General features: G+C 44.7%; 1 protein-coding gene across 31 annotated transcripts in view; it reads left to right on the plus strand.

Moving 5' to 3' along the window:
• Window positions 1-17,183, plus strand: part of Ccdc62 (coiled-coil domain containing 62) — a 39,471-nt gene extending 22,288 nt beyond the window's left edge. For 8 of the 31 annotated variants that reach the window (XR_001784652.2, XR_001784655.2, XR_001784653.2 and 5 more), the window contains 5 exons: window positions 1,345-2,067; window positions 4,682-4,790; window positions 8,510-8,626; window positions 14,124-14,216; window positions 15,419-16,210. Coding sequence is in view for 15 of the 31 variants with exons in the window: in XM_006530258.4 (XP_006530321.1) it covers window positions 1,345-2,067; window positions 4,682-4,790; window positions 8,510-8,626; window positions 14,124-14,177 (1,003 nt within the window). In the remaining 16 variants the exon portion in view is untranslated. Of the gene's footprint in view, window positions 1-1,344; window positions 2,068-4,681; window positions 4,791-6,845; window positions 6,935-8,509; window positions 8,671-14,123; window positions 14,434-15,418 lie in introns of those variants that run through there. The other 23 variants (XR_001784649.2, XR_001784650.2, XM_006530266.4 and 20 more) reach the window with 20 other exon arrangements.
• The last annotated feature ends 1,599 nt before the right edge of the window (window positions 17,184-18,782 follow it).

The following is an 18,782-nucleotide window of genomic DNA, read 5'->3' on the forward strand; positions in this document are numbered from 1 at the left end:
ACATGTTCTCACTAAGTCATCCTGGCTAATGGTAGTCTTCCCTTCTACTGGGATTACAGGTCTGTGCTGGCATGCTCACTGTAAAGCCACTGTACTGTTCCAGGAAAGAGAACTGGGAGTCCCCAATCTGCAGGCAACTATGACGTCTGAACTAGATTGGCAATTACTAGTGATTGCCAGCTCCTTTCCCTGGGGAGACTGGAGTTAGTGGCTGCAGGGACAGGGTATTGAGAGGCTGTATTGCAGGTGGCACTAGAAGTCACTGTGCTATGCTCTATTTCTGTCTTGATGCCCTCTGTAGGGGGTTACCATCAATTGCTCCTTGTCCCATCTGTTGCTGCCACCCCAGACCCACTCAGTGTTCTCTTTCAAGCCTTTGACAGAAATCTTTTTTCCTCTTTGAACTTTATTGCCACTAAGAGGCACTGGATGAGTTGAGGTTGCTCCCTAGAAATGGCCCAAGCCTGCCTGCTGGGATGGCTCCAGAGTTAATGGCACTGCCACAGGCCTGCAGACCTGAGTTCAATTCCTAGATCCCGTATGCTAGAAGGAGAGAAGCAACTGCCATAAATTGGCCTCTAACTTCCATATGCTCGCTCTCTCTCTCTCTCTCTCTCTCTCTCTCTCTCTCTCTCCCTCCCTGTCTCCCTCCCTCCCTCCCAGAAAAGTACAGTGGCTTTACAGTGAGCATGCCAGCATAGACCTGTAATCCCAGTAGAAGGGAAGACTACCATTAGCCAGGATACTTAGTGAGAACATGTCACAAAAACATTTAAAAAGGAAAAAAGAAAGAAAGACACACATACAATCAATCAATCAATTTATAAAGTAAAAAAACCCAGAAAAGTGGTTCATGCCATCATAGAAAGAAAGAGCTGTTGAGCTGAGCTTTCTAAGGGATCAGATTTGGTGAGTACAAACCAGGCGTGGTGTGACCAGGCATGGTGTGTACACCTGTACTCCTTGTACACAGAAAGATCACAATTTCTTGACCAGGCTAGGCTACAATGTGAAAACCTATCTTAAATCAAATTGATAGAATATCTGATAGGAAAACCTTAGAGGAAGGCATAGCAAAAGGTCTAGTTGCATTTGTGTGGTAGTCTTGACTTTGTTGCTGTTGTTTTGATGGTAAACACAGTGAGTGAGGGATGGAAGTGGGTGGGGCATGTAGGCTTGGTGTTCAGAAAGGCTTCCTATAGGAGGCAGGGCTGGACTTGGGCTCTGAAAGTCAGACTAATGGGCTTTACTGGGGCTTAGCTCTACTAATGAGGCTTCGGGAAGGTGATGCTAGTAGTATCAAGTCTATCTTATAACTCCTTTTTTTTTGTAATGCCACTGTAGCAAGGACATGTGTTTATCAGACCTTGACAATAACTACCCAAAAATCGATATTAAAAGAGAGAGAAATCAGAAGTCATTGGTTAAAGATCAAACGTTTGAGGTCATGTTGGCTCAGCACAATGGGTCAGACAAGAGCTCTTGTGATGCTTGCAGAGAGAAGAAGCTACAGGTTAACACTGCACTCGGGGAAAAAAGTGTAATTGCTCTCTCATCTCTATTTACCAAAGACTTACTGGACAAACAAAAGTCTTGGTCTCTGGGTGGGAAAATCCAGACTGAACCGGAAAACAAAGTTACCCTATGCAAGGTCCATGCAAAGTCACCAAAATGCGATGGAGTGGGGCTTCCAACGGAAGAGAAGCAGCTCTCGGAAACCTCCGTCTCGCTGTCTGACGAGAAGCAGTGGCATGACATCAACGTCTACCTGGGCCTTTCCAGCTGCTCAAAACAGCCAGACAGGCTGGACGGGGATGGCCACGACCGCACAGGAACATCTGAGGTCTCCTGCTGCACCCCAAATGTAGTCTGTATAGGTGACAATGACCTGTCCGAGTCCAAGTGCTGCCACCCAAGTAACATCATCATCGAAGCCCCAGGACATATGACTGATACAGAGTGGATGAATATTTTCAAGCCTTCCAGAGCACAAAGGATTGTTCGCCACAAAACCATGTGCACTTGTTCAAGAAGTGTCAGCGCAATGAAATATAATTCCTCAGCAAGGTTAGTGATGTTCACATTTGTAAACCGCGGTGCAGACACGGCAGCAAGGACAGGGGGCTGCAGTAGACATCCATGCTTATGGCCAGCAAGAAAGCACGGCCAACTACATCTTACTTCAGACAAACCTTTTCCTCAGCGCATAGACACAGGGGTCTTTGTGCAAGGAGACATTACAGACTCCAGTGGAGAGTTAGCACTGAGGGCAGCTTCTAAGGCAGAGGTTTTGCTTAAAAGCAAAACCAGTTATGAGCAGGGCAAAGATGTTTTATTAGAAAACAAGCAAGTAGGTCACTGTGCAGAGTGGAATGCTGTTCTGGGGCATTCCTCACGCCAGCATGCTTCCCAGTTGACAGCCGCCCCTGTGAGGCCCAGACTGCAGTACAGACCCCAAGTCACAGTATCTAGCATCACTCCACATGGCCCATGCACAGCTCCTCTGCGTCCAGCTCATACCTGTTTTCAATTTTTTATAACCCAGGCTTTCTTAGTTTCTAAATATGATGTGAAAGACAGAACATTTGTGTTTAACAAGTTGATAAAAGTAACTGGCTTCTTTTTTCCTCAGACAATTAGTATATGCTAAATTATTCAAGCTTGTCTTATTGTTAGCGTTCGTGAGTCTTGTGGCTGAGTGGCACTGTAATAATGCCTGCTATTTTTAAGTAAAGCAGCGCTCTTCAGAGCACAGTAAGGATGAAGTTTCTATATTGAGAGCCTTATTTTAGTCACTGCATTGACTTTCACAGGACTTTATGATTAAAATTTCTAGTACTTACATTATGTAGGGTATTCTTTGCACCTTTTAAGAAGTTTGGGTCATTAAGAACCATATAGATATTCTGCTAAGTACACAATTTAAAAATTGCTTGCCATACTAAATGTCATTAAGTCATTTGATTTTTAAAAATCTTTGGAATGCTCAAAGAATCAGGAAATAGCTGTCTGTACCCAGATCTTCAAGATCTTCTGTGTGTTTGTGAGCTGCTGGGAACTGAAACAATGACTTTGTTCATCCTGGGCAGGGGCTCAGCCACTGAGAGCTACAGTCTTATGCCTCCCATATGTGTGTGTGTGTGTGTGTGTGTGTGTGTGTGTATGTTTGTGAGTACACTGTCGCTCTCTTCAGACACACCAAATCCCATTACAGATGGTTGTGAGCCACCATGTGGTTGCTGGGAATTGAACTCAGGACCTGTGGAAGAGCAGTCAGTCCTCTGTCCATCTCCAATAGCCATCTCTCCAGCCCCTAAATATTCTTTATTTATAAGGGGAAAGCCTGCATTGGGTAGTTTTGAGAGGATTGCATGTGTGATGTACAAATAAATTCAAGCTTACATTCTGGGTTCTTCTTCAAGGTTTCTAAGACCTCAAAAACTTCTATTATTTAAATGTCAACTTGTTCTGGCAGCTGAGCTTCAAGCACAAGTTCAGGATAAGTAGAAAAGATTGTGGTGTTTTCCTGTTTATCTCAAATTACAAGAATCTGTGAACGCACTTTCTTGTCTAAGCTAAGGTTCTGCCTGGGCCCACTTAACAAGCGAGGTCTGTTTGTGAAGGGGAACCACAAGTGCCTGCTCCTGTGTGCTTCCTGCAGGGAGGCAGGGAGGCAGTCAGCAGCTCAGGCTCTGCTCCATTTTCACTAGGCAGGGCGCAGGCCAGTTTCACAAGCTGAAGCCTAGCTTTTCACAACTAAACACTAGCACCTACCCTGACATCTATGGGATCCTGTCCCTAGAACCTTCTTTATTTTTTCACTAAAACTTAGTTTCTTTTATTTCAGGGTTTGAACCCAGAGCTGAGAATGCTAATCAAGTGCCTTACTAGTGAGCTTGCACCCCTAGCCCCTATACTTAAAAACCAAAACCAATTAATTACATTTATTGATGTGTTTGTGTGTGTGTGTGTGTGTGTGTGTGTGTGTGTGTGTGTTGTGTATGCCCCACAACACTTGTGTGGAGGTCAGAGGACAGCTTGTGGGAGGTGGTTCTCTCCTTCCACCCCGTGGATCCTAGACATTGGATTCTGGTTTCTAGGCTTGGTGGCAAGCAGCTTTACCCACTGAGCCACCTTGGTGGCTCTTCTGTGCTTTTAAAGTTTCACTTATTGATTTCTCTTCATTTGTTGATTTTTTTTTGGAAACAAAGTCTCACATTATAGATCTGGCTGGCCTTGAACTCACAGAGATCCATTCGCCTCTACTGAGTTCTGGGGTTAAAGGTGTGCTCAGGATGCTGGCGTTTTGTTGTTGTTGTTGTTGTTGTTTGTTTTGCTTTGTTTTGTTTTTAGGGTTTTTATTTCTTTTCTTTCTTTCTTTTCTTTAAGATTTATTTATTCTCTGAGTACGCTGTAGCTATCTTTAGATGCACCAGAAGAGGATGTCCATTACAGATGGCTGTGAGCCACCATGGGGTTGCTGGGAACTGAATCCTGAGGACCTCTGGAAGAACAGTTGGTGCTCTTAACCACTGAGCCATCTCTCCAGCCCCCAGATTTTTATTTCTTTCACTCTGTACTACATAGCAAGCTCTTGTCGATTCTTAGTCCCCTGAACATACTTTCTAAGTGTGTGAGTGGCGTGTATGTGACACTTTCTCTTCGGTCTTATTTTCCGCAGTGAGCTCATTGGCATGCAGCCTTCCCAGTGTGTGGGTTCCTTAAAGTCTGCTGAAAGAGAAGAGGAGTCAGCGGCCCTTCCTGACAGAAGAACCTCAGCCAATGAAAAGGTTTCTGTTGTGCATGAACGCTCTTCGTCTATTGAAGCAGAGTTTCTCCTAAGCATGCTTTTAATTCTTGGTAGCGTCATTGCTAGATCTTTATAAAGTTGAGGGCCTCCATCATACATACTGGAGAGATGGTTCAGCAGGTAGTGCTTGCTACTCTGGGACAGGACCCAGGTTTGGTGGCTTACAACCATCTCTAGTTTCAAGATGGGTACTAGGCACCATTCATGCAGGCAAAATACTCATACACATAAAATCATCTAAATGGGTTTTTTTGTGTGTGTGTGTTTTGTTTTTTTTGGTTTTTAAAAATTTTGTTTTTTTGAGACAAGATCTTTGTACACAGTCCTGGTTGTCCTGGAACTTACTCTGTAGACCAGGCTGGCCTCGAACTCCCCGAGAGCCACCTGCTTCTGCCTCCTGAGTGTTAGGACTAAAGACGTGCACCGCCACGTCTGGCACTACATTTGTTTTAAATTATAGATCTTTAAGGTTACTTGAAAATGCTTATTCTGTCACCATTTTACACACACACACACACACACACACACACACACACATGTACCCCTTGTGCTCCCCCCACCCCACCCTGTGTTCCATGTGTGCTCCCCCCATACCCCCATACTTCACTCTTACTCTTTCTCCATTGTCTTCTTGTCACTTTTTAGGTTATTTCCTTCCTTCCTTCCTTCCTTCCTTCCTTCCTTCCTTCCTTCCTTCCTTTTCTCCTTCCCTCCCTCCCTCCCTCCCTCTCTCTCTCTCTCCCTCCCTCTCTCCCTCCCTCCATTCCTTCTTTCTTTCTCTCTCTCTTTTTTTCTTCTTTTCCTGAGACTGGTTCTCTGAGTAGCCCTGACTGTCCTGGAACTCACTCTGTAGACTGGCTTTACACTCAGATTCGTCTGCCTCTACCCCCCCCCCGGCCCCCCCCCAAGTTCGGGGTTAAAGTGTGTCCCACCACTGGCTGGCTTACTTTTCTTTTCTTAACTGTTTGTTAGTATTGTCTGCCTGTGTGTGATGTGCATGTGTGAGTGCAGGTGTGTACCACAGCATCCATGGGAAGTCTAAGGCTAGCTTTCTGGTATAGGTTTTCTCTTTTCACTGTGGGTCACAGAGATTGAACTAGGGCATCTTGCTAGCCCTTGGGATTCTTATTAAATAATATTATTTTTCTTTCAAAAGTTGTTGTATTGATTTTTTTTTCAACTTGAAACCAACAGCAGTACAAAAAGGATTGGCAGCAAATCCTACTCAGTTGCTTGTCCCTAGCCACGCCTTCCTTCAGACATACCCTGTAGCAGCAGTCTCCAGAGAGTCAAAGGTGACAGATTGGTGACCTTAGACAGGGCTGCAGAAATAACAGTGCACAGCACTGGGATTCTACTATAGAAGAAACACGCTCACCTTATGAGTCCTCAAGAAGCTAGGTGCAGATTGAAATCCCCTGTAGCCATCCAGCGGTCATGGGGAACTGGGTTACCTGAAAGTGGGGCTGGAAATGAAAAAGGAAGAACAAAGGACAGGGTGCCAGAGAAGGATGAAGCCAGGACAAGATTCTGATCAAGGCTCAAAGTTTAATTTTCAGCACTTCGTTTATTTAGGGAAAGCCTGCAGACCCCATCCTTTGTTTCAGCTGGATTATGTTGCAAAGCAAGTTTAGCGGGCAGTCTACTCCTGTAGGAAATTGCAGGTGTGGCAAGGCAGAAGACTCTTCCTGGGTCATTAAGGTCCAGCTGTGGGGAGCACTTAGGTCTATTTAACCTGCTCAAGGCTGGGGGAAGGGTACAATCTCCATTCTACTGCTGCTGCTGATGGGCAAGGTGAGGCCTGGTGGACACAGCTTTCCTTCCACTCTCTTGTCATGTGCAAATGTGTGTGCATGTGTATGTGTGTGCGTGTGCATATGTGTGGTGTTCTCTTTCAGCATCTTACTGATTCAGGATTCAAGAACTATGGCAATGGGCACTTTCTCTAATTAAAGAGCGTTTTATCAATTTTTTTACCTCCTTTTCTGTTTTGTGTGTATGTGTTTAGGATTGTTTGTTTTTATTTTGAGACAAGGTCCCATGGAGTCCAGGCTGGCCAACCATGTAGCGAAGGACTTGAACTTCATCTTGAACTTCTTCGTTGTCCAAATGCACCACTCCCAGGTCTTCAGCATCCATCTTTTTCCTCCTCTTCCTCTTTTCCTTTCTCTAACAGAGTCTCCCCTTTCAGTGCTTGTATTACAGATAATTTCCTCCTTTTTCTAAAGATTAAAGGAAGAAAAAACTAGCCAGGCATACCTTTAATCTCAGCACTGGGAAGACAGGGACAGAGCAGGCAGATCACTGTGAGTTTGAGGCCAGCTTGGTCTATACAGTAAAAAAAGAAAAAGAAAACAGAAAGAAAAAAGGAAAGAAGAAAAGAAAAGAAGATGTTTTGCGGTCTTATTTTGAATAATAGGTGAGAGCAATAAGCTTTGATCAGTTTTTCAAACTTTTTATTTCCTTTGCTCATGCCCTGCACATGTCTGGTAGAAAGGAAAGGAAAGGAAAACAGGAGAGAAGTTGTAGTACACACCTGTAATCCTGACACTCTGGAGACAGGCAGGGTGTTGTGAGTTCTAGGCCAGCCTGGGTCACAGAGTGAAATACCAGTCTCGAGAAACCAGAACCAAGCTGGTGAGATACTACCTCCGTTTACAGTTATTTATTTGGTTGTAGGATGTTTTGGTTTAGGGTAAAGGCAATCACAGCAAGCCTGACAGACTGGATCCGATCACCTAAACCCACTGGGTACACATAGACAACTGGCTTTGCTACGTTTCCCTCTGGCCTCATGCCACGGAGCACTCTCCCACACACAGAGTAAACAAGCGTTCTGCTTCTCAATAGAGGCCATCTAGACGAACACTCAGAGAGGATAAAGGTGCTTGTACCACACCTGACAACCTGAATTATGTTCCTAGAACTTAGAGATTGGAAAGAGTACAGCCTCTTACCATTTTCTGCGTAAGAATTGACTCTTGCCAGTTGTGGTGGCAGACACTGGTAGGATTTGCTGAAGGAGGCAGAGGCAGGAGGATCATGAGTTTGAGGCCAGCCTGGACTACACATTTAGAGAGAGAGAGAGAAAGAGAGAGAGAGAGAGAGAGAGAGAGAGAGAGAGAGAGAGAGAGAGAGAGAATTGACTCCTTTATCTTGTCTTCTGATCTTCACCCTCAAAAAAGAAAACCAATACAAATAAAATAGCCAGGTTAAATTGAAGTACATCTCCACATATTCTAAAGGCCCGCACGCCTTCAGTGTCAAGGTTCTGTTTTACAGTTATTTAGACCTGCTAATTATGGCTTGGCTTTTTTTTTTTTTTTTAAGACAAAGTGTCACTACATAGTCCTGGCTAGCCTAGAACTCATTAGATAGACTAGGCTAGCCTCCTTAGGTAGCCTGCTTTCTGCTTACTGAGTGCTGGGATTAAAGGTGTGTGCCACCATAACCATCCGACTTGCAGTTTATATTTAGGGAAGCCAAACAATGTCTAAGAATCTTTCCTTATAATTAGTCATAGTAGGTTCTGTTCATGTTGCATTATTTCCTTGAGTAGGTTGTAAGAAATGAAAGGAATTGGGTCCTTTTAATAATACTGATGCCTCTGCTGACAGAGGTAACGTCTGTGGCTGTGAGTTGTGATGGTGCAGAAGCCCTTAGAAATGTCCCTCACAGCTGTGCCTGGCTTGTTTTCAGGATGACTTCTCTCCTACGAGTAAGCTCCAGCGGCTGCTGGCCGAGTCCCGGCAGATGGTCACGGATCTGGAGCTGAGCACGCTGCTACCCATCAGCTGCGAGAATCTCAACAGAAGCGTGCGTCCCCTTTTCTTCCTCTTAAAAACATGGTTTAGGTATAGGTGCGTGTTTAGGGAGGGGCGTGTGTGTGTGTGTGTGTGTGTGTGTGTGTGTGTATGTGTGTGAGTGCACATGCTAGGCCAGAAGACAACAGTGTTGCTCAGGAGCTGTCTGCCTTACTGTTTGAGACAAGGTCTGTCTATCCCTGTGGATGCTGGGGATCAAGCTCAGGTCCTCGTGTTTCCATGGCAGGTGCTTACTGACTGTCCTGTGTCCCCCGCCTGGATTCCCTTTTCTTGAGCCCTACAGCAAGAGGGTCTGAATATGGGAGGTGATGTTCTAGTAGAACGAAAGTTTCAAGAAGAGAGGCACAGTGCTCAGGAGTCTGAAATGGGACTCCTGTGCTGTGGGTCCAGAGAGACCAAACCAAAAACAGTCACTGCTCCAAACTACTTGTTTCTCATTTGTGGGCTATCTGAGGGCAGACACTTGGTTTGTTGTTTTCTGCTACTATAAAGGGAACCTATGGCCTTAAGTAGCAATACCTTACCCTCCATCCACATTCTTAGAGATGTTTTAAAACGCACAAAGTTACAAAGTTTCTTTTCTTTTCTTTTTTCTTTTTTTCTTTTTAAGATTTATTTATTTATTTAATGTATATGAGTACACTGTCCTGTCTTCAGACACACCAGGAGAGGGCATCAGATTCTACTGCAGATGGTTGTGAGCCACCATGTGTGTTGCTGGGAATTGAACTCAGGACCTCTGGAAGAGCAGTCAGTGCTCTTAAACGCTGAACCATCTCTCCAGCCCACACACAAAGTTTCAAATGTTTTTATTTTTTGTTTTGTTTTGTTTGTTTTAAGACAGGGTCTCGGTTTATAAACCTGGCTGACCTGAACTATGTAGACCAGGCTGGCCTTAAACTTGCAGAGATCCTTGTCCTCCTGAGTGCTGGGGTTAAAAGCGTGCACTACCATGTCAGGCTTCAGAATCTCAAATTTAAAGGATACGTAAGATTTTAGGAACACTCAAAAGTAGAAAAAATACAGTTGCTCATCTCTGACAATCACAGAATACCTGCCATTTTAAATTTCATCTTCCTCCTCTACATACTTTAAATTTTACATTTGTTTATTTTTGTGTGTTTGCTTGAGACAGGGTTTTTACCCTTAACCCTGGCTAGCCTGGGATTAGTATGGATGAAGACCAGGCTGTCCCTGTCCTGTGCTCCTAACTCATGGAGATCTGCCTGACTCTGCCTCCTTAATGCTGAGATTAAAGGCATATGCCAATATGTCTGCTCGCTCTCTCTCTCTCTCTCCCTCCCTCCCCCCTCTGTCTCTTCCTTTCTTTTAGATATTTGTTTGTTTGTTTGTTTGTTTGTTAGACATGGTCTCTATAGCCCTGGCTGGCCTGAAGCTCTCTATGTAGATCACACTGGCCTCAAACTCACGGGCCTCTGCTTCCCTCCCAGGTTCTGGAACCAAAGGTCTGTGCTACTCCCAACTCCCGTTTCATCCTGTAACATTTTCTGTTGCTTTGAGGGTGGGATAGAGCTGTCTTCTGGATAGAAACCTCCTCCCCACTCGCTATATTGTACGGCACTTTCCTCTTTTCTCTGTAAGTCCTCTACACTGATGTGTAGGTGTAAGGATTTGACTAGATCCAGCTACTAAGCTGTCTCCCTAGGCTGAAAGCTGTCATTCTTTCAGAATTTTACACATTCTATTTCTTCTGACCGCAGTAAGACTCCGACAGTCATCGTATAAGCTGCCATGTAGATTTTACTGCCTATTATCTAAACAATGTACATTGTGGGACAGGGTGGAACTTGACATATAGTCCCACACTGTGAAGTAAGTGCTCATGGCTTACACTTCCCATTTCAGACTTAAGGAGCAGTCTTTGGACATGCTGTCTGTGTAATTAAAGATATTTGAAAGTCATTTAAGGGCTGGTGAGATGGCTCAGTGGGTTAGAGCACCCGACTGCTCTTCCGAAGGTCCAGAGTTCAAATCCCAGCAACCACATGGTGGCTCACAACCATCCGTAACAAGATCTGACCCCCTCTTCTGGAGTGTCTGAAGACAGCTACAATGTACTTACATATAATAAATAAATAAATAAATAAATCTTTAAAAAAAAAAAGAAAGTCATTTAAGTTAGACTGATTTCATATCTCTGATCAAAACTCCAAATAACAACAATAATGAAAAGCCTACAAGAATACTGTCCAATAACAGTTGTACTGGTTGTGTGTATGTGGAGGACAGAGGACAATTGTAAGAGGTAGGTCTCCCTTCTCCCCTGCGGGCTCTGGGGGTTGAGCTCAGGCCATCAGTTGTCAGCAAGTTTCTTCACCTACTGAGCCTCCTCACCAGCCCCTTTATTTCTCTCCTAACGTGGCTGGGGTTCCTGATAGCTTTGCGTTTTGATGCAAGGCCCTGGATTCCATCTCTGTAAGAAATCACCCACCTCCAAACTCCAAAATAAAAATACCAAATATTAATGAAATATAATTTACATACGATAAAGTGAAAAATATCACTAAGAGTTATTTTAATGTGGGCCTGGGGAGATGGCCCAGTACAAAGGATGCTTGTTGTCTAAGCATGAGGACCTAAGCTCAGATCCCTAGCACTCACATAAAGAAAGAGCCAAGTGTGGAAGTATGCTCTCAACTCTAGTGCTGTGGGAGTCAGTGGCAGGAGGTTCCTGAGGCTCGTCGGCTGCCAGCCTCGCTCTAGAATCAGCGAGGGACTCAGTCTCAAAGGATGTATGGCAGGGTGAGAGCTGACACCATGACCTTCTCTGGCCTTCACTCACATGTACAGGCATTCATACCTGCACACATGAGTACACAACACATGCACGCACACACGCATGCATGCACACACACACGCACACAGTCACGCACACAAAATGCCTTCAGTGTCTTCCCTGCTGTTTTGATGAAAAAGTAGGAAACCTTATGCTGCTTCAGTAAGTGTTGTCCTGTACATGAACCTGTGAGTAGAGTGTGGCTGAGAAGAGAGTCTCCATCGGAGGGCGTTCCCTGAGTGCCCTTGGCAGTGAGTGCCTCTGTACTGTTCCACATGCTGTGATTCTTATCACTGCAGACTAGTTATGCCTGTTGCAGAGCATTGTGGAAATGCAGTCACATAGTATATATCCTTTCTTGTTCCCATGTTGGGCCTCAGAACCAACATGGGCCTCCTCCAGCCTGTGTGTACTCTTCACTTTTTTCCTTGATATTTTGAGACTCATTTATGTTGTTGGGACATTGGTGCTTTGATCTTCTTAGTTCCAGTTGTATGAGTATGTGCATGCGGGAGTGCAAAGGCTGTGTGGAGACAGGCTGGTGAGGGTCAGAGGACAGCGCTGGCTGGTGCTCTCAGGTGCTGCACATCAGTTTTTGAGACAAGGTCTCCAACTGAAACTCCCCAAGTGGACCAATGTAGCTGGTTAGTGATCGGCCTCTCTCTGCCTCCCCAGCTCTGAGATTATAAGCCAGTTCTAACACACTTGTATTGTTGTTGTTGTTGTTTTGTAGACAGGGTTTCTCTGTGTAGCCCTGACTATCCTGGAACTCACTCTGTAGACCTGGAACTCAGAACTCTCTGCCTGCCTTTGCCTCCTGAGTGCTGCAATTCTCACACTCATATTTTTTAAAGGATTATTTTCATGTGTTTTGCCAGCCTGTGTTATGTCTGTATAGTGCTGAAAGAGGCCAGAAGGGCGTTGGGTTTCTGTGACATCCTAGCTGCTATCTCAGCTATAACCCAGAGTGGCCTCATTTTGGCCTCTGTGGTACGAGCTGTGTGTCTGTATCTCCACCAGTTTCCATCGTGGTTCACAGTGGTTGATCACCTGCTCCAGAGGCTGCTCAGTAATGACCTTGAATGGAATGGAGAGGAAAATGCAGGGGAACGGACCTCATATCTATACTGAAGCTCTGTGAGGCTGGCAAAAACTTGGGTTGAGAGAATTTTTGAGTTGGAAAGACCCAGAAGAAGTCTATAATCCTAGCCCTTCACTTTATAGTTGAGGGAAGGAAATTAAATCCCTTGAGCAGCATTCCACAGCCAGAATCAGAAAACAAACAAACAAACAAACAACATTGGCTCTAGACAGGATATATTTGCAGATGGATTACCTGACTCTGGAGATGTGGGAGACAGAATTTACACAGCAGGAGTGTACTCAGCAACGGGCTTCATGTACCCTTCCCCTTGTGCCTTTGAACTTGTTAAAGCTAAAAACACGAAAAGCAAACGATTTTATGAAAATATTCTTGTTTTTGCAATAAGGAAGCAGGGTAAAGGTTTGCGTATCCTGTCTGCCTCTCTGAGGCGTCACCACTGGGAGCTAGCCTGGTCAGTGGTCCACCTCTCTCTGCCTCTCCAGTTCTGAGATTACAAGCCCATCCACAATTGTATTTTTTTTTCCCCTTTGAGACAGGGTTTCTCTGTGTAGCCCTGGCTGTCCTGGAACTAGCTGTGTAGGCTAAGCTGGCCTTGATCTTCTGCCTGCCTCTGCCACCTGAGTTCTGGGGTTAAAGTCATGCACCATCATTGCCTGGCCACACTTGTATTTTTAAAAATACATATTTATTGTTATTTTATGTGTAGGAGTGTTTGTATGAATGTATTCTATACAATATCTGTACAATCTTGTCTACATAATAAGTTCCAGGCCAGCCAAGACTGTATATCAAGACCCCCCTCAAAACAAACATGCAAGCAAATAATAAAATAAATATTAAACTGGAAGTGATGGTGCACACCTCAAATCCAGTGCCCTGGAGGCAGAAGCAGGAGGATCTCTGTGTATTAGAGAGAGACCAGCCTTTCCTACATAGTGAGTTCCAGGACAGCAAGAGCTACATAGAGGGATCCTAACTCAAAAAGACAATAAGTAAAGAAAGAAGAGGTGGGGAGGGAGAGGGAGAGAGAGAGAGGAAGAGAGAGAGAAAAAAAAAGGTATTGAGCTGGCTGTGTGGCTCTTGCTGCCTAAATTGACATTCTGAGTTGAGTCTCATGATACATACATACACACAAATAAGTATGTTTAATTAAAAAATACTTTTAAGATGGCAACAAAGTGATTGGCCGGTGAGGTGGCTCATCCAGTAAAGACTCTACCAGCAAGAGTGACAACCTAAGTTCTATCCTGTCCCTGCATCCCACTGGTGGCAGGAGAGAACCAACTCCCAAGAGTTGTCCTCTGATCAGCAAACACATGCCATGATATGTGCTTACACACACACACACACACACACACACACACACACACGCACGCACACACATTACCATACAAATAAGTTGAGAAAGAATGACAACAGAAAGACTTTGTAAACCTGGTCCAGCGGTGAGTACCTATAGTTCAGATACGTCAGTCCCCTAAGGTCTTTGAAAGTTATTTGTGTTTAATTGTCTAAAGTACTTTTTACTTTCTCTAACCTAGATACTAATTTTGGAGTTGTTGTTGTTGTTTTTTTTTTTTTTTCTAGAAATTAGAAGTCTCAGAAGAGCCAGATGAAAAAACCACCCTTGTCAGTCATTGAAAGAGACAAAGTCAACTTGGACATTCACTGAGGCTATGCGTAGGTCACCTTTGCTTGTCTCACCTATATCACAATTGGTATTAATAAGTAACTAGGAATGTCAATAATGTAGAGTCAAGGCCACACATCCATCCGGCCCAGTGATTCTTTCTCTTTTGCCTGATTTTCTTTTACTATAAATGACATGAGTAGAATGCCAATTACTTGTAAGAAATATAAATAAAAAAAATTTGTTCTCCATACTGATAATTTTAAATCTAAGGAAGTTGGTGTATCCATCCATTTTTGAAAATTGGCAACTTAGCTGGGCAGTGGTGACATAGTCCTTTTTTTTTTTTTTTTGGTTTTTCGAGACAGAGTTTCTCTGTATAGCCCTGGCTGTCCTGGAACTCACTCTGTAGACCAGGCTGGCCTCGAACTCAGAAATCCGCCTGCCTCTGCCTCCCGAGTGCTGGGATTAAAGGCGTGCGCCACCATACCTGGCTGGCATAGCCCTTTAATCCCAGCACTCAGGAGGCAGAGGCAGGCGAGCCTGGCCTACAGAGTGAGTTATAGGACAGCCAGAGCTATAAGAGAAACCCTGTCTTGACCTCCCTCCCGACCTCAAAAAAATCTTATTTGGGTCATCTGGCACAGTCTGTAATTCCTATGGAGAGGCTGATACAGGATAATCACAAGTTTGATCAACCTAGTAAGATCCCACCTAAAAAAGTAATCCTAGCGCTTGGGAACTTGGGAGACGGAGGCAAAAGGATGAGGGATTGGAGGTAAGCCTGGGCTACATAGTGAGACCCCGACCCAGAAAATAGAGCTTTTCAAAAGGCAGGTAAATTTACATTTGAACAGTGCTTCTGTATGTCTGTCTGGAAAGAATCTTCCAGTTTTGTGAGTCTGCCACCCAGGAAGCACTTTCTTGTGTTGTTGGAATCTGTCAGAGCTTCCCTCCAAGTGCAGTTTAATGAATTCCACAGTGCAGGTGCTACAGGTGTCTCCTGTTAGGCACCAGAGCCTTTCCAGTAGGAGGCAAGCCGTCTGAGCTGCACCCCCCCCCACCCCCACCCCCTGCCTCCCCTGCCTGCCCCTGCTCTCACTGCTGGGGAGTTTTCATGTATATAAAACATTGTCAGACCTTAGTGAAACCAAGAAAACCAGATCTGTAGTCAGGGGCTCAGACCAGGGCTCTCAGCACCATCCAGTGCTGATTCGTTTCCATTTTGTTGACTGTTTTTGTTTCCTCCCAGAAACAGAATTGTCTTTGGAAGGCAGAGAGTGGATACAGTACAGTCAGTCACCTGAAGATAAGTAAAGAGGACTGTGATTCCCACAAAAGCAGCCTTTAATACAAAGGCAAGGAGACACTCAAAAAGTTCACTTCTTAAAGCATCTATATATATATTTTTTTTGATGAACCATTTTTTTGTGTAAAAAATAATTTTCATGCCTAAAAACTGAGGCCCTACTTCTACTTCAGCGTTTAGAAATACGCTGAAAGGGAAAGACAAAAGCCAAGCTGTCAAGATGCAGAAACCTTTTAACAGCTTCCTGGGAGTATCCGACACCCCGTGTGTAAACGCCACCTTAGCGGTCTGCCTCCTTATCCTTACAGTCTCTGTGCATATTCACATCATAACCACCATTTCCCAAAAGCCAGCTTCCGGTACGTGACACAGTCTTTCTTCTCTTCAGCTTTTAGTGTTGGACTTTGCTGTAGTGGTAGACATGAGATAAGTGGTGCAAAGTTTGTAACAGGACACTATTACCGTGGGTGTGCAGTTAAGGCTGTCTGTCCTCAGGAGACAGCTGTACCTTGCCTGGCTCTGTAGTAGACAGTTCACTTACACAGGACAGCGCTTGCTGGAAGATCAAGTTTTATATGGATTTTAAAGAAAATATTGAAGACAAAAAATTCTATTTTACTTGTAATTTTATTTTTTAAAAAGAAGATTATACTATTTGCCTCTGTCCTTACTACCATAATTGACCAGTTTCATTCAGTAAAAATATTTTTAACAATAAAAAACATTTTATTTGGTTTCCTTTTACTATACATAACTAAAACAAAGGAAGGTATTTATTTATTTAATCCATCTTTTTTGGCTTTTCCAAACAGGGTGTCTTTGTGTAGCTCTGGCTGTCCTGGAACTAGCTCTATAGACAAAATTGGCCTCGAACTCACAGAAATCTGCTTGCTTCTGCCTCCTGAGGGCTGGGATCAAAGGCGTGCGCCAGCACTGCCAGGCTAACAAGCAGCTTGAACGCAGCCTGGTAGGTGACTGTCTCCTAAGCACTGCCGATGAAGGTTGTATTGTATGGGTCAATGTCCCTTTGTTCGAGGCTTCAGGCTTTCTTCCCAGATGATTTTCATGGTGGGGCGGGCGGGGTGGGGGAGGCTGTTGAGCTCACGTTTGTAATGAGGGTGAGGCTGGCACACTCTATAAATACTTGGTTTCTCTTCAGACTGGTTGTACTGAGCCAGACTAAGAATGCAGAGCTGATCCTGAACCAGCCAAGCGAGGCGCCCAGAATGCCCTTGGAGAGGCCAGGGTCCAAACTGAGAATCCAGATAGTAAACTTTTCCTACTCTGTCTGATGGGCTCATGGCTGCTCCTCCACTCGCCTGCCAACAGGAACACCAATTACATGCTCCATTGGAAAAAGCAGGGTAGAACAGGATCGGAAATCCACTGTTTTATAGCTAAGTTTAATTTCATTTCATAGGCTTGAAATATCTATAGCACCTATATATTCCAGGCTGGCTCAAACTTGTGGTCCCCCTGCCTCAGCTTCTCCGGTGCTGGGATGACAGGAGTCTACCACCTGTATGTCACCATGCCCAGCCTTACAAACCTCTTCTGATCCAACGAGATTATTATGAATTAACATGAAATTCAGAAAGGCAAATTTTAATATGATCAACTTCTCTGTCTCGACATGTCATTTTTTTATATTGGAGCAATTTCTTGAGTGTGGCAAAGAGTTGCACAATAAACTAGCCTTTAGGATTTCCACTCTGTCGTTATCATCTCTAAAACCAACATATCAGAAGGCGACTGAATTATACTGTAATTCTCCTGCCAGAAATGATCTCAGCATTGGAAAAGACCGATACAGGGTATTTTTAAAACTTGTGAACAGACCTTTTAAAACAGAAATAGAAACACCCCCTCCAAAAGAAATTCTGAATCAAGATTACACATAAACACTTAAAACAGCTTTACCCAGAAAGTGCCAAGAGAATGCTTAGAACTGAGACTGTGGTGTGAGCCCAAGAGCGAAGGCCCCGCCGTGGAAGCCTTGTCACACTCTGAACAGTGACCCATGGCTTCTCCTGTGTCCCTGATTTGTAAGCCTCTTGCTAGAATCATGCCTGTAGCTTCCTGTCCCTTAAGACAGTTGATGTGAAGCCGGGCGGTGGTGGCGTACACCTTTAATCCCAGCACTCGGGAGGCCAGCCTGGTCTACAGAGTGAGTTCCAGGACAGCCAGGGCTGAACAGAGAAACCCTGACTCGGAAAAACAAAACAAAAGAAAAGACAGTTGATGTGATTTTGGTCCTGCACCTTGCAGGAAGGCCCACCACTTAAGCCTCCGGGATTCTAATCAGTAACCCTCACGTTCCGAAGAGCAAAATGAATAAAATCAACCAAGATGCCAGACACATGCACCAGGGTTAAGATGGGGTGGCCTTCCAGAGGAGTCTATCAAGTGGCAGCACACATGAGTCAGCCCAGTTAAGGAGGACCTGTGGGTTCTCCTCCAGGTAACGCTTAAAACACAGACAGGATCTGTAACCCTACCTACTGGGGGCCAGGCCCAAGGATGGCAAACTTAGGGTACAGAGGGAGTTCAGTGCCAACTCAAGCAACTCTAGTGAGACCTGACTTCAAAACAAAGTAGAAAGAGGACTGGAAATAGAGCTCATGGTTAGAACGACTTTCCCAGCATGCACAAGGCCCTGGATTCCATCCCTGGTCCCTCGCACATACAAATTCATTGTGAGCACACCATGTAGCTTTGGAGGCCCTGGGAGATAACTGGGTAAGTAAGCCCTGCTTGCGTTCTGGTAGGGAGGGAACACAGATCTTAAGTAGTCACGTGGAAGACTGGTGTTATGAAATAGAATGGTGAGATACTGAGACATAGGTCAGGGTGGAGGAGTCAGGGAAGCTTCCCTAGAGAAGTAGCATCTGAGCTAGCTGCAAGGTAAGCAGCCACTCAACCAGGCAGACAGGAAGAGAATTCCAGCTATAGTAACAGCATGTGCAAGGTCCCTGAGGCTCTGGAAGGAGCATGATGCATGCGCAGACTTGAAAATCCAGAATGGCGCAAGACGGAACTGCAGAGGGGCTGGGTGCATCCTGTCTGTGTGTCAGCGAGGTGGTAGCTACCGCAGCACACAGTCATTTTCAGTGAGCCCCAAAAAACTTTGCCCAGTTGGGGTCTAATTTGTATTCCCCTGGGGGATGATTAAACAGCGATTACAATTTACTAAAAGGGGGATGGCAGCAAGTTAGTGACATTCAGTCAACCACCAGGCCCCTCTGCTCAAAAGGTCTGGAGATGGGCTGGCGAGATGGCTCAGCAGGTTAAGAAACACTGACTGTTC

This window comes from Mus musculus, chromosome 5, assembly GCF_000001635.26.
Source record: "Mus musculus strain C57BL/6J chromosome 5, GRCm38.p6 C57BL/6J".
Lineage (NCBI taxonomy): Eukaryota > Metazoa > Chordata > Mammalia > Rodentia > Muridae > Mus > Mus musculus.